Genomic DNA, 17,187 nt, shown 5'->3' on the forward strand with positions numbered 1-17,187 from the left:
ACAAACGTTTCTGTTTCTTATGTATTTTTTTTTAATGCAAAGTTTAACCGGAATTTCGGAGCTTCTTTAAACTAATGCAAAGACACCCCTGTGCATTTTCTTAATTTTGAATTTTTTTTAATCGAGGTGAAAATTGATCATTTTCAATCACTCGGAAGAAAAAACACATAGTCTGGTAGCAAACGTTGCAGTTAAGAGGAACATCCATGCACCACACGTGAGCCCAATCACATTACTTTAAACAGCACATCTGTGACTTCTATCTGAAGTAAAATAACATCTGGACGGGGGTTTACACAAATATTCTCTGGTTGATAAATGGTAGTCCGCAAATACAGATACAGTGGGTGAATTGGAGCGGCGCCTGGCATTAGCGACATCCAGTGGACATATTCAAAACTGCAGTTTGACCGGATGCAACTCAACCATCTTGAAGGGTCAACATTGTCTGAAAACAGTGTGACCCTAACCACTGTTTCGCAACTTTTTTTGAGTCAAGGCACCCTTCCTTTCTTTCGTCGACCAACCTCCAGACACTAAAATGTTTAAAATTGAATACTTAGCACCAGTTTTATGTTTTTGAAAATCATGTTGCCGAAATTGAAAGTGAAACGATTTTCTTATTTGACACTGCGTGGTCGGCAGGTAATGCAACTTATTCATTTTGGGAAATAATTTTGGGTTTTCATTCATTATCATCTCATTAGCTGCACCGCTTATCCTCAGTAGGGTCGCGGGGGTGCTGGAGCCCATCCCAGCAATCATCGGGCAGGGGACACCCTGAACTGGTTGTCAGCCAATCGCAGGGCACACAGGGACAGACAACTCGCTCGCTCATTCACACCTAGGGACAATTTTGACCGGCCAATTCACTTGAAATGCATCTCTTTGGAATTTTGGGTTTTATACTTAAAAATTCTTTGACAATGTTTTTATATTGTTTTGTAGTCAGAAAAAAACACAACAAAAAGAGATAATGCACAAAAATGATCAGCCCACATGTTTTTTCTGACGTTTGAACTTTCCTCCCTTTTTAGTGAAATAAGAAATTAATTATAATCAGCAAAATGCTGTGCAAGTTTTTTAATTATTGGATTTACTTTATTATTTTTTGCAGTGTTTTCTGAAACAGCTTCTTAAAACAAAATTGGTTACTAGATATATTTGACTGTGCTACTTCATGAGCAGACAATTTGTATAAAATCAAGATTTATTTGTAAAGCACAATAAAAAAATCAGTTAACACACAACAACTCAGAACACCAAATACACAAACACACAATAGTTAAAATAAAAAAAATAACAATACAATAAAATCGTAAAATAAATACTATTACGTTTAGAAAGAGTTGTTTCGTTGGGCCTGCGGGTCATTTTTTTTCTGTTCTTCCCACCATCAATTTCATCCGTGTGGCTGTGATCCATTATTCCTGATCGCATATTGCTGCAACATGGTGGGGCCGAGGGAGGGGTTTTGGGGGCGCTTGAAAAGCTCATTTCTGATGGGCTCGCTTCCCTTTTCTGCCTTATGTCCGCCAAAAAGTCAACTGCACTCGTGTAGCCACAATGAATTATCCTCAATGGCATATTGCTGCAAGTGGGGGGGTGGGAGAATGCATTTCTATTCAGGCCTTGCAGCTATTGTTTTTGCCGTTAAAGACGCTCCCCAACTTACGACCATTCGACTTACGAAAAATGGTAGATATGAACACTTTTTTCGAGATGTTGAAAAATATCCGGACAGTTAGATTTTGTGTTGTGTGCACGCTTATTGGGCCACTTTTTACCATGGAGGAGGACCTCTTGACGCTCATCTCCCAAAAGTAAGTTAAGTCAACTTTTTTTTATCTTTATAGAGCATATTATTTCTTTTTTTTTTTTTATTTTAGGGCAAAACAATGCAGGTTACATATACAAGCCTTAAACATACTTATATGAACCTTAAACATACATTATATACAAAATATAGCACTGAAGCAACTCACGAACAAATTCAACTTAAGAATAATCATCCTTAAGTAGGGCAGCGTCTGCACTGTATTTCCGGCTAATAAGAACTGCACTCATGCGGCCGTGATCCAAAATCCCTAAATGCATATGAATATGCTGCAATAATATGAGAAAATATTTTTCTTTTTGACGTTATCTTTTTATTTAAATTGTCATTTAACCTGCAATGCGAGAACAGTAGTTTACTGAAAAACATTTTCCAATTTATTTTGTTTCTTTGTGGCCTGAGACTAAATCATCCATTTATGGTCAAATTCTGACCTGGATGCCTTATAAACATCCGGGATTGAGCAGTTTTTTGATCCACCAGAAGTGGAGTCATGCCGCTGCTTTTCAATTCTCAATCACGTGATCCCGGCACCTGTCGGCCAATCCAAACAGGAAGTGATGCCCACATGTTACTTTTCTGTTCTTCGTGGAGTTTTATACTTCTCGGCGTCCTCAACGAGTCGCATTGGCCCTCCTAGACGCTGCCGCTCTCTTTCCACACGTGACAAGTGTTTTCCCAGAATCCTCAGCGAGCGCTCCTTTCCATTTAGGCGTCGTCGAGCCAAAGCCAGCGCCTGCGTCAGGGCAAAGAAAAATGCAAAAACCACTGTACTAGCCTATCAATTGTTTTGGGTAGGACCCACTTAGAGAAACCATGTTACAATACCTTGGCAACTATGAAAAGTGCAATCCTCGCGACTTTGTTTTTTGTAATTCGCCACGTCAGTGCATCGTGGGTTGAAAAATTTTCCATGATCCATTATTCCTAATCACATTTTGCTGCGAGCGACTGGTGGTAGAGCACACCGATGTCGGGGCTGGCGGCTCTTGTTTAAGGAAATCTACTGGTGTAACCGAGATACATTATCCCTGATCGCATATCGCTGCAAGCATAGGAAAGTGGAGCGCATTTTTGTCTGACCTGTCCGCTGCCTTTTGCCATTCTCTCCACAAAATTAAAGAGCACTCGTGTGAGAGAAAACAGTTATCCCCAATCGTATATCACTGCGAGCAGGAGCCAGCAGAAGGCCTTTTTTTAGGAAATGTGCCTTTGGTCACCTAAAAAGAAATGCACAGATGTGGCCCGACCCATTATTCCTTGTCGAGTACAACTGCGAGGGAGCAATGGGCCAGCAGAGCAATTTTTTGGTTCAGATCAGGCAGCTGTTCTTGGCATGACTGTATTTTCACTTAAAATAAAGTGCAGCCGTGATCCATTATCCCAAATCTCATATTGCTGTGAGCAGGGACTGGCAGAAGGCACTTTTTTGTTGGACATCCTAAAATTAAATGCAGGGTTGTGGCCTAGATCCATTATCCCAGGTCAACTATTGCAGAGAACCGAGGCAGGCAAAGCACATTTTAAAGGGTTTGGCCTGCTGGAGCGTACCACTGTTGCCTTCCTACAATAAACTGAATTGTTTTGGCCACAATCCATTATACCCAGTCTACTATTGCCATTCTGGCCCTCGACTCAACTAAAGTTAAGAGAAAAAAATAGTTGTGGCCGCAATACATTACCCCGGTTGACTGGTGCTGAGAGCGGAAGCCAAGAGAGCAATTTTGTGTCATGTTTTGTGGCTCTTTTGCCCCTGCTCTTTCTGCCTAAAATGAACAGCACCCGGGGGCTACAATAGATTAGCCCCGGTTGACTACTACTGAGAGCCGGGGCTGGCAGAACGCATGTTAAAAAGGGGGGGGTCTAGTTCAAGGAGTTTGGCATATCTGGTCCCCCGGACCAGCTATAAACGGGGGATTACAGTATTGTTTCATGTGATTACTTACCTCCGCCATATGGCTGAGTGCACGGTAGGCTTGGTCTTGTTTGGCGGCAAGTGTGTTAACTTGCTGCTGCAGGGTACCAATGTGTGCTGACTGCTCCTGAAGCAACGCGCGAGCCTCCTGTTCCCCAGTCAGTGCTTGGCGCAGGTTGGCACACACGCTGTGGAAGTGCTTTGCGGGGACCTGTATGATCACACAAATGCATCACATAAGGTTGCCTACTACCTGTATTCTTTTGCCAATCATCGAACAAAACAAGTTTTAAAAAAATAAATAAATAACTGGCATCAACAGTGAGATTTGTAAGATTTCTTGATTGTTTTTGACTACAGAGGATTAATTACATTTTGCTTTTGTCAGAACCTATCTTTAAACATTCATTTAAAAAACAACATTGATTTAATAAGCAAAAATTAATGAACTATTATATCAACATGCCTTTTTCAAAACATTTTTAGGTTAAGAAATGTTTATTTATTTGACATAACATGAGCCCCACCTAAAGGGAACTGACACATTTGTTCGCCATTTTGCTTCTACGGGCACCAAAAAAAACTCAAAAAGGCTCAACCAAAAATGAGAACTAAAATGTTTTGGTCACTTTTGAGTCTCTGTAGTTTGGATATTTTTAGTTGCACTACACCATGGAGCAGCATCTAGTGGTCAAACAAAACACACTGTCCCTTTAAAAGACGCACTTTATTACTGCCCTTTAAGGACAGATGAGGTGCCCAAAGACCTTTACTGAAAATAACTCACCAGTACTGCGTCATTATTATTTTCGAGTAAAATGATTTTTTAGGGGTTGTCTTCAGAACAAAGGGTTTGAACCTTCTAACCCTGTCTTCCTTGCGAGTAAAAATCCATCAATGCCTTCTCTCCTTATTTTAAATGCATAAGTTTAAACTTGACAACTAACGTAAACTGATTACAATCATAGTCACTCTACACCCATCCCATTCCTCACCCCCTTTTCCTGCTTACTGATGTGTTGCGCATCACGGAACAGCAATGCTTAAAGATAAAAGCACATAGGCGCGGTGGATTTTTTTTAGATCAAAGCTCTTTAAACTTGGTTGGGGATTGTGAAAACACACTGCAAAGAACATATTCTACTTTAAACTGTGTAAGGACACCTCAAACGCACCTCTCCTTTAATATTGCTCAAACCAAACACGTTATTTTCTCTGACATGATTTATTGATCGAACCTTCCTGTGTGGAGTTTGTATGTTCTCCCCGTGCTTGCGTGGGTTTCCTTCGAGCACTCCGGTTTCCTCCCACATTCCAAAAACATGTACTTCAGGTTAATTGTCCCTAGGTGCGAATGAGCAAGTATGTTGTCTGTCTCTGTGTGCTCTGCCACCGGCTGGCAATCACTTCAAGGTGTCCCCTGCCCACTGCCCGAAGATAGCTGGGATGGGCTCCTGCACCCACCCAGATAATGAATGAATGAATGAATGGATGATTTATTAACTACACATGGATCTCATCACGAATGTTCGGTAAAGTAGATGTGCTTGCGATCAAGTGCTTAATTTTTGAATAATTGACATTTTTGCTATTTTTCCTTATCTCATTCATCATTATTTTTTCTACGATTGTAACCTAATGTTTTGTTTTAAAGTAAAGGAATTGGAAATATTTTTTTGTTTATTGATCAACAAAATCATCTCCAAACTCTGAAAATACAAATACGAAATAAACTACTGAAGGTTTGTTCCCACCATCTTGCAGGTATCCTCTTTACTGTCCTCCATTCTCTTAAGTTGGGCCACCTGCAGCCTTAGGCTCCTCCTCTCCACCTCGACTGAGTGCAGGCGTTGGCTGAGGACCAGGAAGTGCTGCTGGAGGTGGGACACCAGCATCTAATAGTAGACGCAGGTCAATAACAGAGAGGGACAAGATTTGAGCTTCGTTCAAATAATAATAAAAAAATTAACCTTCATGTCACCAGGTGGCAGAGTCTGTGGGATCATTTCTCGTATAATTTCGGAGGGTGATTCTGATTTCCTGACAATTTGATCCAGAAGGCAAGATAATCCAGACTTGGCGGCCGACTTCAAGTGCTTAGAGGACGAAGCAGGAGTCAGTTGGGCCATGCAGGTTAAGATGGTGGAGGACAGACGTTTGGAGCGCAGCCAGCGAGCGCACAATGCGTCGCCACCTCCCGTGTCGTCGTCACCCAGTAATGTTGCCGTGGCCACACACACCACTGGACCCGTGCCTCCCATCTGCAGCCGAAACAATTCCATTCTCCGCCTTCCGATTGCACGCCACCACTTTAGCACCGATACTACACACACATATTTTCTCCACCGTGTCCTGACCAGTGTCCCTTCCTGTGTCCGCCCCCCTCCGTTTCCAACTAAGGCACAGGCCAAGCTCCGAAGTTCCTTTTCCAGCTCTTCCTTCATAGCCAAGCGCCAAGCCAGAAGACTGTTTTGCTCTGTGAGGCATCTCAGACGGTGTTGAGCGTGCGCTGTTATGCCGGCAAGGAGCGCGCACGCCGCCAGGAAGGAGGCCGACTTTCTGCGGCTCAGTGCGAGGAGATCCTGTATTATACCAATAAAAGGGTTAACCCAACACAAACAAATGAATTGATTGTTTCCTAATACTGTAATCCCTCGTTTATCACGATTAATTGGGACCAAAACCCCACACGATATGTGAAAATCTCCTGAGCAAACCCCACACTTCGTTTTAACAGGCACTGTGCCGGCCCGTACTCACAGCAATAGTCAACCGGGGATAATTGATCGTGGCCGCATGGGAGCTGTTCATTTTGAGACGGACAAAAAAAAAAAAAAAAAAAACCTAAAAAAAGAAGAGCCACCGGAAATGACCCAAATTTGCTCTTTCGGTTCCCGCTATCAGCAATAGTTGAACGGGGTTATTGGACTGCGGCCGAATCAATGCAACTCATATTAGGCCAGCCACACAGCATACTTCAGTGGCCCGACCCGAATAAGAAATGCACTCTGTGACCAGGGGTTCACCCCTGCTCCCAGAAATAGTCGCCTGGGAATGATGTCTTGCGGCTAAAACTATGCATTTGCTTGTATGTGCGGCAGAAAGGCACGCCTGCTGACACAACTCCCTTCTGCTAGTCCCCCACATGTTGACTGGGGATAATGGATTGTGGCAGTACAGTGCTGTTCATTTTAAGGTAGAAAAAACATCTGCATGTCTGTTTTTAACACAAATTTGCTCACTCGGCCCCGCACTTTCAGCAATAGTTGATCAGGGATTTTGGACTGGGGCCTAACAGTGCAGTTCAAAGGCACCAAAGCATGATTTAGCAGCCCGAAATGATAAAAAACAAAACAAAAAAAAAAAAAGCTTTAAAATCTTGCATCTAATGCAAAAGCAGCACCTTAAAGCTGTATTTTTTTTTTTTAAACAAACCCCAAAAAAAGTTAAATCGCTGAAAAAAAAAAAAAAAAAAAGCTATGATATACTGAGGCCACAAAGTGTGAAGGGCGAAATAGCAATGATTACAGTACAAAAGACAAAAGATTATGTGCTGGAAGTTACCCGCAACTGAGTAACAGTGTGTCTGTGACGGCTGTTCCAGGCATCGGCTCGCCTCCCCTCTCTCTCCCTGGAGAGCTTGCGACACCGCTGCAGCTTGTTTATGCACCGACTCTGTTTGTCACACGCTACCTGCAAACTCGCAACCTGCCAGCAGTACCGGGTGATGCATTGGGTGGAGGCAAAATTCTACTGTAAGAACACTTTTGCAACCTCGCTCACCTTATTGTTGGCCTGCTGCAGGTTGAAGGTAATTTGCTCCACCAACTCATTGATGATGTTGCACATGTCTGACTCCTTGGAAGTACCCAGCAGGCCTTGCTGTTCCTCCAGCTCACAGCCCGCCAGCAGGCGTTTATACACACAATGCAAGAAGGACAGAAGGGCCTGTGACAAACACATATAGTGCAATACTTAAATAACCAAAAAAAAACCTAACTCGGGCAAACAAACACTGACTTCAAAGTGGAGCAATTCATTTATCATTTTGAAAACATGCAAAATGATGAAGGACAGGAATTCATTCATCCATTATCTGCACTGCTTGTCCTCAGTAGGGTCACAGGGTGCCAGAGCCCATCCCAGTTCTTTGGGCACGCCGTAAACTGGTTGCCAAACAGACAACCATTTACACACTCACTCATACCTCGGGTAAATTTTCAATCACCAATTAACCTGCCATATATGTTGTTTTGGAATGTGGGAGGAACCCAGAGTGCCCGAAAGAAGCCGACGCACACACGGGGAGAACACTGGGAGAATGTGCGAACGGAGAAGAATATACACAGGGAGGCTGGTAGCTGGATTTGAACCCATGACCTCAGAACTGTGCAGCGGAAAAGCTAACCACTTACGGTGCCGCCCAGGAACTATCACTTTTCGTCCGTTTTTCTTGTGAGAGCGTTTAGCACAGGAGGCATTTTTTAATCAATAAAACTTTCTTTATAGAAATATTTTCCGACTGACATTAGTCTGGATTAAATCTGATTGTCTAGACAGACGGGTAAAAAATACATTTTAATTTTGGTGCCATTTCACCCAGCCCTAATTCAATGTTGGCAAACCTACCTCAGAGCGTTTCTGAAGCTCTTGGTTCTGCAGGGCCCAATCACGTCTCTCCCACTGTAACAGCTGCAGAGCCTCCTGAAGTATGCGGAAAACTGTCAATCAAAGCATTTAGCCACTAGGTTCCTGCCAGTCGGGCACAGAAGATTTATTTACATGGATTTGTTTCTTCTGATCTGTCGTTACTTGTTCAAGCTTCCTTTTCTCCTTGTCCATTCTGTCGCAGGCCAACAGCAAATCTTGAACCTGCAGGTACAAACATTACAGTAATTTATCGTTTATCGTGATTAATGAGGACCTGAACCCTCCCCGATATTCAAAAACCCGCAGGTTAGTCCAACCCCCATTTTAATGATTGCTCTGCCAGCCACCGTTTACAACAATTGTCAACAAGGGTTAATGGATGGCAAAACAATGCAGTTCATTTTAAGTGGCCCGAATTAAAAAAAATATGTTCAGCCAGCTTCTTCTCTCAAATTTACGCTGTGCCCCTGCTCTCGAGTAGGGATGATGGATAGCAGCCAAAATTGGCAGTTCATTTTAGGCATCCCACAATGACAGGCTTCAGCAGCCAAAAACCCCCAAAATTGCGGTCTGTCGACCCCTGCTCTCAGCCATGGTCCATCCATCCATCCATTTTCTACACCGCTAATCCTCAGTAGGGTCGCGGGGGTGCTGGAGCCCATCTCAACTATTTTCGGGCAGTGGGCAGGGGACACCCTGAACTGGTTGCCAGCCAACACAGAGACAGGAAACTCACTCGCTCATTCACACCTAGGGACAATTTGGACCGGCCAATTAACCTGACATGCCCGTTTTTGGGAATGTGGGAGGAAAGCCACGCAAGCAGGGGGAGAACATGCAAACTCCCCACAGGAAGGTTCAATCTCATGACCTCAGAACTGTGCCGCACACGCACTAGCTACTGCGCCGCCATGCTGCCCTCAGCCATGGTTAAACAGGAATAATGAATACCTGCCTCAGTTGTGCATTTAGTTTTAGGCTGGTCAAAACAGCCTTTGGCTGGTCCCCCTCACAATAACATGGAATAGGGGATAATGGATGGCAGTTGCACAAGTAGAGTTCACATTTTGGTAGACAAAATGGCGAAAAAATAAGCCGCCAAACCAGATTTAAGTGCACTCTGCTGGGCTCTGCTTGCAGCAGTATGGAATCAGGGATAGTGGATGGTGGAATGTTTCTCAAGCTGCGTTGCACTGAGACAGCCGAGTAGTAAGGGATTACAGTACTTGTGTCAAACCTTTTTTTAGATACAACATTCTGGAACTTGAGAGATATGCGACCTAGGAAAATCACCTGTTGCTCAGCTACTTCCTGTTGACTTATCATCAAACGGAGAAGCTGCATCGGGTCTGCTGGAAGACTCTCCTTCCCATCTTCTGAAAATATAAACACGCATTGATGAGTAGGTCGGCATGGATTCCTATGGTAGTAACATCCTCGTCATACTTTTATGCGTGTGCTGTTGGAGAGCCTCTTTGATCTCTTCCAGGAGTTTTGCACAATACACCTCTTTCTTCAACACCTGAACACAGACAATCCCATTATCTCTTCATGACCAAAAAGTTAAGGTGTGTGTTACTTAGACACAAGTAGTGCGTTGTTGCCATACTGTGGGATCTACAGACAATACACAATGGATTTTTGCTCATGGGAGAAACGAGGAGGGGATACCTGTTCCAGAAGCATGCGTGTGTTGCCATGTTGCCTTTTCTCCTCTACTAGCTTCCTCTTTTCTGTCTCCAAGGCAGCAGTCAGGTCGCACTTGTACTGCTCGTACTCTTTTTGCAGGCTACACTCAGAGTGCACGAGTCATTTTCTTGTTGTTGTGTTTACTGATGTAACGTGTGTTAACTCACCAATGCAGAGCACGCTCAGCGTGGTTGCAGTTCTCTCTTCTCTCCTCGTAGGCCCTCTGCACTTCTTGGAGATTTCTACTCAGTAGCTTCATGTTGGACTGCGCCTCCTGTTGTCTATGATGCTCTGCTGCCAGCAATGCCTTTTAACAATATTCATGGAAATCTCTTAGATCCTACAAGCATAATGGCCTGGTGACGTCGAAAATTATACTTGGGCAACTTTATTGGGGCCGCAGTTTGTTGAAAAAGCGCCAGTGAGTCACTAGGGAGCGGCAAAGAGCTACACAGCGGCATTTTTACAAAAATCGCTTTCAGTCGTTTTGGAACCTATAAGTCACATACAAACTTAGAAGGCAGAAGGCACTTTCATCAAAACAGGCGAGTAGTTTTTTAAACAGTTTTTTTTAACTGAAACAAACAGCACTCATTTCCTCGAAATCTATTATCCAATATTCCTTAATGATCTGAGCAGAGACTGGCAGATGGCACTTTTGTCAAACAGCGCGGATCTTTTTTGAACATTATTTTCCGACTAAAATGAACTGCACTCCTCCGGCCACGATCCATTATCCCTAACCCTGTATTTATGCGAGCGGGGACCTGCAAAAGGCACTTTTGTCGAACCGGACAGATCTTTTTTAACCTTTATTTTCCACTTACATGAACAGCACCCTTCTGGCCACTATTCATTATCCAAAATCCCATATTAATGCAAGCAGGACCAGGCAGCGGGCACTTTTATGAAAACATGCAATTTTCTTTTTTTTTTTTTACTAGAAAGAACCGCACTTCTCCGGCCATGATCCATTATCCCTCATTCCCATTATCTCTTATTGATGCGAGCCGGGATCGGCAGAAAGCACTTTTCTCAGGAAGCGTTGTGGAAGTGATTTATTATCTCTGGACAACTATTGCTAAAAGCAGAGGTTGGCAAAGCTCATTTTTAATTCCATTATATCCTGCCTAAAATGAAGAAAAGTGCAAATTATTATCCCCGCAGAGCACTACTTTTCTGACTTTCGCATATTGTGGAGGGTTCAGGTCCCAATTGATCGCAATAAACGAGTGTTTACAGTATTGTGTAATTGGTCGATGTTGCACAGAGTAGTCTACTAACTACTTAGCAAATTATTCTCCAAAAAAATGCCAAAATGTTTCGCTGCTCGCATCTCACCTCAAACCTTTGCTTGAACTTGAAGTGAGCTTCACGCTCAGCTAGCATGTTGGCCTTCAGAGATTTGTGATCCTGTCACCGAAGAGATAAGATGCTATGGATCCTCTGCTCACCCTGTCAGGGTCACTTTACCTCCTCACCTGTGCATCCTTTTCACGGTCCTTCTGCAGCGCAGCCATTCTCCTCTGTGTCTCCTCAATCGCCTCCTCCTGATGCTGTTATATACACACATCCAATAATCTCATCACATAATCCATATTTTATGTATGTGTGAGACCTGCCTGTAGGAATCGATGCAGTCGCTCGCTCTCGGAAGTCAAGCCCTCAATTAAAGTGTCACGCTCGTCTACTTCCTGCTGCAAAGTGAGCCGTTCTTCCTGTCGAGCCTGCTCAGAAATGTCCAGAACCTTCTGCAGGGATGAAGCTTGTTCTGACACACGAACATAAATAATACTATTATTTATGACACGTTCTAATCAATAATAAATCACAGTTATTTAATACAATGCTCATTTTTTAAGAGATATGATTAGTATCAGTATCACGGTTGTTTAGTTTGTTTTGGAAAGGCTGTAATGGATTGTGAAATTAACATCCAAAAAGGTGCAGTTCATTTTAGGTTAGCCACAATGGCATGCTACAGCGGCCCGCACCCCCCAAAAAATGTGCTCTGTCGGGCCCTGCTTTTGGTAACAGTCGACCAGGGATAATTGATCGCCTCCACAACAGTGGATTTCAGTTTCAATGGGGCGGACACACACGTTTTTCAACAAAATTGCTTTATACTCGCTGCAATATGGGATTGGGTACAATGAATTGCGAGGCACAAGTGTTATAGAATAATGGCAAATAACAGCCACCAGGCATGAAAAAAGTGCCCCCGCATGCAACAATATGCAATTAAGGATAATGGACCGCAGCCACAGAAGTGCGGTTTACTTTTTGGTCGACAGTACAGCAAAAGAGCTGTAAGACCTGACGAAAAACACATTCTACCAGACCCCTCTCGCAGCAATATGTGATCGGACCGCAGTAGCCCATTGAACACAGGAACCGGGGAAGAAGAAAGACAAAAAGAATGAAAATAACTTTAAAAATGGGCCGAAGCAAGCAAATGATCCTTACTTGGAATCATTTTAACGTTATTAATGGCTCCAAAACATTGTACATTGTCTATCACTGACAGAAGAATCTGTGTTTCTTTGTGTTCCATTTAGGAGAGACTAATTACAAATATTTTTTTGTTATACATATTTTAATTCATATTTTACATCTTTTTTTAGAGGTTCTGTGTTATTTCAGTCTACATGGTTAAAACTGAATTGTAAATAGTTAAAATTGTTAAAAGTCACCCTCTGGGCTGTCCTCCCACCGGGGTCTCACAAAATTCTATGGGAAACACAGACTGATGCTGCGAAGTACGACATAGCAAGGAATAAGGCTAGTATTTTCCTCAAATTTGAAGAAAAAACAAACAAAGCCAAGTTTATATTGTATTACTTTTCCAATGATGAGGCCTCATACGTTTGACAACTTCCCACCTGCAAGTATTTCCTTGCTTTCCCACGCTCGCTGGGCATCCAGTTGGCTCACTGTTAACTGGTAGTGAAGCTCTGTTCGCCGAGCTTCCCCCTGCTCAACAGATGCTCGGAGACGTGTGAGCTCTGCCTCCAACGTGCAAAGCTGCAAAGAGCAGATCGGTGCTTCCGTTTTTCAAACGTTTCGCAGTTCACGTCGTAAACTCCATGTAAGAAATTCTGACCTGCTGGTTGTGTGCTGACATCATTTCCAGCTTTTCTTTTTCGAGCTGATGAATCCTTTGCCTGCCTGTAAGCTCACTGTGACAAGAAACTTGGCCAGTGTCCTCACCTGGATGCTGAGGGGCATCCTGCTTGGTGATGCTGATGAAAACAAAACTTGACCTTGAAATAGTGACATATCTCTAATTTATATAGTTGTCATTATTGTTATTCATAAGAACCTAATAGATAGATAAATATTTACAACATAGCGAACATTGTTTACAAAGGTGATTCCACGATAGACATGTAATAAAACACAAAAATAGAGAATCAAAATTGATAAAAAAAGAGAATGTCAGGATAAATAGATAAAAATATTTACAACAAGATCAGATGAATCTCAAGTATTTTTAATTATACTTGTTTTTCGCAGGGGTTGTGTTCCAAAAAGAAACAGTGATAGAATAAATCAGTCACATAAAAACCTTTATTTTTTAGAATAAGTATACAATAATTCCCACTTAGAAATCTGAAATTTTCTGAACTTTCTTTTTATTTATTCTATTTCTCTCACTGTGGACATGCACCTACGATGATAATTTCACACCCCTCCATGATTTTTAAGTGGGAGAAATAGCAAAATAGTAGGGTGTTCAAATACTTATTTTCTCTGATTGGCTAAACAGTTTCCTCGCTTATCTATATTTGATGACACAGAAATTATTCGTTCAAAAATTAAAATAAACATTTAATCAGTACTTTTATTTGCTGGATTCTTGAGCCTGTAAAAATGTTTGATCATTGGTTTCACTATATAATAGTATTCAATTGTAAACAAAAGTTCCTACTGTACGAAAATGTGATTTTGTACAATCTGAATTATTTCTCTCTCTCAATTTAAGAGTCAAATAACATAAGCAACAACTTATTTCCAAAGTAATAGTCTGAATCAATGAGGTGTAATTGTAAATTTAATTGAGGTGCATCTATAACGTTACCTCGGCAGCTTTCCAACGTTCAGCATTGTTACTGCTTTCTCCTCTTACTTTTCTGTTGCTCTCTTTTGCTCCTTTAGCTTGTCCTGCAATGTGGCGCCTCAGATGTCAACATTGCTGTTGAAATCTTGCTCAAAGGAGCGGAAAGACTGACTTTCTGTTTGCCGTCACAGCCGTTTCCGCCTCGATTCATGATGCTTTTGGTTGCCTTGACAGCAGAGCACCTGCTTAAACAAATGGCTGTAAAAACACCATTGTATCTTTTGACAATGGCCGGAGCCCTTTGTTTTCAAAATGACAAAACGGCCCTGCATTGGACCCACTCAACATTTGCACAGATCGAGGGTACCAGTTCACAGGTTTCATCATCAAAAGTAGCACAATAATCCAAAGGTTCAAAGAAAAGTGTCTGTCATGTAACGCTATTACCAAGCATTGAACAATATATTTAGGAATAAAGAGAACTTTCAGATTTGGAAATAAATGCCCTAGTAGTCTTAAAGAGTGTTTTAAGGGGACAGTGTGTATCATTTAGCACCTCTTATTGGTTAAAAAAACTTCATTTAGCAGTATTTCACAAAAGTGAGTACACATTTCTGTAGATATTTCAATAAAATGTTTAAAAGAACCTCACTGAAGAAACATCGCTTTGACACAGAAAAGGAGCATGTAGACAAAAGCAATGGCGTACTGGAAAGATATCCAATGGTATGATGAGGCAAAGATTAATTTATTGTGCTCAAATGGTGTGAAGCATGTGTGGAGGCAAACAGGTGGAGTACAAATATGTTTGTTATTTTTGTTTGTTAAAGTCAAGCATGGATTTGGAAACGTCATGGTTTGGGGCTGCATGATTGCAACTGGAGTTAGGAATTCCATTTCATTGAGGTTAACATGAACTCGAGCATGTACTATGAAATTCTTAAGCAAGGAATGCTCCCTCAGAAACTGTGTCGCAGGGCAATGTCCTAGCCTGACAATGACCCAAATACACCTCTAAGATGAGCAAGGCTTACCAAACAATAATGATTGAAATAATAAGCAAAAATAAATTAATTATCATATAAACATGCATGTGTTTAAATGCTTGTAGGTGGAGACATTTGTATTTATTTGACATGAGCATCACCTAGAGGGAGCTGACAATATAGTCTGCCATCTGGCTGCTAAGGGCAGGGCAAAAATGAGAGCAAAATGTTGCTTTTTGGTCACTTAGATTTTCTGTAGTTTCTACTTTTCTTCGTTTCTATAGCACTCGTTTTTAGTTGCATTAAACCAGAGTTCTCCAACATGGTGCTATCAGGCACCAGGTAGCTTCCAAAGAACACCTGAGTAGTTAGCGGGCAGGTTTTGAAAATAGCACACCAGTGACCAGTCATTTTGAGTCTATAGGAAATTTGATTTCCAACTGGCACAAGATTTTAGAGGTTGATTGGGCATGTTATACTCCTAATGATTACAACCTGGTAGTAACATAGTAACAACTTAGTAACAATAAGTTATTTGAGGAATACGCCATTGCCCACTAATGCCAAAATCTGGCTAAACTCTGAAGAGCAGACTGACACTTTACACCGAAAAGGATGGGCGCCGCCAAGCTGACTTGCCCAAGACACACCACAGGATGACCCAGGCGCTTAAAGGATCTCATCTCATTAGCTACACTGCTTATCCTCAGTAGGGTCGCGGGGGTGCTGGAGCCCATCCCAGCAATCATCGGGCAGTGGGCAGGGGACACCCTGAACTGGTTGCCAGACAATTGCAGGGCACACGGGGGCAGACAACTCACTCGCTCATTCACACCTAGGGACAATTTGGACCGGCCAATTCACCTGAAATGCATGTTTTTGGAATGTGGGAGGAAACCTGAGTGCCCGGAGGAAACCCAACACGGGGAAAACATACAAACTCCGCACAGGAAGTCTGGAGCTGGATTTGAACCCACGCAGGAGGTTCCCAAGACATGAACTGTGGCGCACATGCGCTAACCACTGCCCCTTAAGGGATCTGTGAACCGTAAATTAAACTGGCAGCCCTTCAAGCTAATCAGTAACGAAAAAGTATCCCTCATCTTAAAAAAAAAAGTTTGTGACCCTTGCACAACTCAATACAGCGACATCCAAAAGTTAAATATTACACATTGTCCCCTTTCAGTTTGAAAGTGAATTGTAGACAATTTTTAATTAACCTTAAACAAAGTAGCGATCATTAACAACTTTATTGTACACATTCCGTATGACTTTATCCATATTATAATTGTAACAATTAACGTAAATTGTATGAATGCACACTTCATAATTTTCTATACTATGACGTAGTACTGTATGGAGCAAAGCGTGTAGTTATTATTACAGTATAAATTAGTCATGAGCAGGATTTCATAGCACCTATTTAAGGCAGTAAATACAATTAAAGACTAAAAAGAAAAAATAATGTTTACTACATTCAGCTAAGTAATCTAATTTTCTATCAAACGTATAATTCTCGCATCTTTTTCAGACTTACTACTGAAATCGGGCAGATGGCGTTTGAATCCGACGCCATTTTATCCTAGTTACGTCATATCCGCTTAAAGCACGGATTGGCTTCCACTACATGCTTTGTTTTGTCGAGTTTTATTTTGTAAAGTTCCATATAAAATTCCCCATCATTAAACTATTCTCGCTTGATATTTGTATTTCTTTAATATAAATAATGTTAAAAGTATATATTAGAATAAAAAAAGGAAAATATTAATTACAAATAAATTGAAATATTCAAGTTTTTTATTATTTTGGAAATTAAAACAATAATAAATCAGTTGATTTCTAATGAATCCAATCCAGAATGGGTGACATGTTTCCTTTTTCAATCGCATTACAGAAAATATCACTGTATCACAATATTCTCATTTTCTGAGACAGTCCTCTTTAGGCCTACTGTACCTTACTAAGTAAATAAAAACAGATACGCCGGATATAAAGGAACTAAAAAAAAAACGTTTTATGAAAGAAAATATATTATTGTGAAAAGTGTTTT

General features: G+C 41.7%; 1 protein-coding gene across 1 annotated transcript; it reads right to left on the reverse strand.

Annotated features, from left to right (window-relative positions):
• Positions 1–1,276: 1,276 nt before the first annotated feature.
• On the reverse strand, positions 1,277–16,715 carry ccdc171 (coiled-coil domain containing 171). Its single transcript, XM_088347453.1, has 19 exons — positions 16,675–16,715; positions 14,173–14,393; positions 13,195–13,333; positions 12,974–13,115; positions 11,714–11,862; positions 11,573–11,647; positions 11,433–11,504; positions 10,259–10,398; positions 10,074–10,191; positions 9,849–9,924; positions 9,696–9,778; positions 8,535–8,624; positions 8,382–8,456; positions 7,536–7,700; positions 7,317–7,460; positions 5,723–6,334; positions 5,507–5,647; positions 3,784–3,963; positions 1,277–2,573 (listed from the first exon to the last, which is right to left on the reverse strand). The coding sequence occupies exons 2-19, from the start codon at positions 14,196–14,198 to the stop codon at positions 2,409–2,411; spliced, it is 2,592 nt and encodes an 863-aa protein (XP_088203579.1). The 5' UTR covers positions 14,199–14,393; positions 16,675–16,715; the 3' UTR covers positions 1,277–2,408.
• Between the last annotated feature and the right edge of the window lie 472 nt (positions 16,716–17,187).

This window comes from Urocampus carinirostris, chromosome 11 (assembly GCF_059441175.1).
Source record: "Urocampus carinirostris isolate Australia breed hairy pipefish chromosome 11, RoL_Ucar_1.0, whole genome shotgun sequence".
Classification (NCBI taxonomy): domain Eukaryota; kingdom Metazoa; phylum Chordata; class Actinopteri; order Syngnathiformes; family Syngnathidae; genus Urocampus; species Urocampus carinirostris.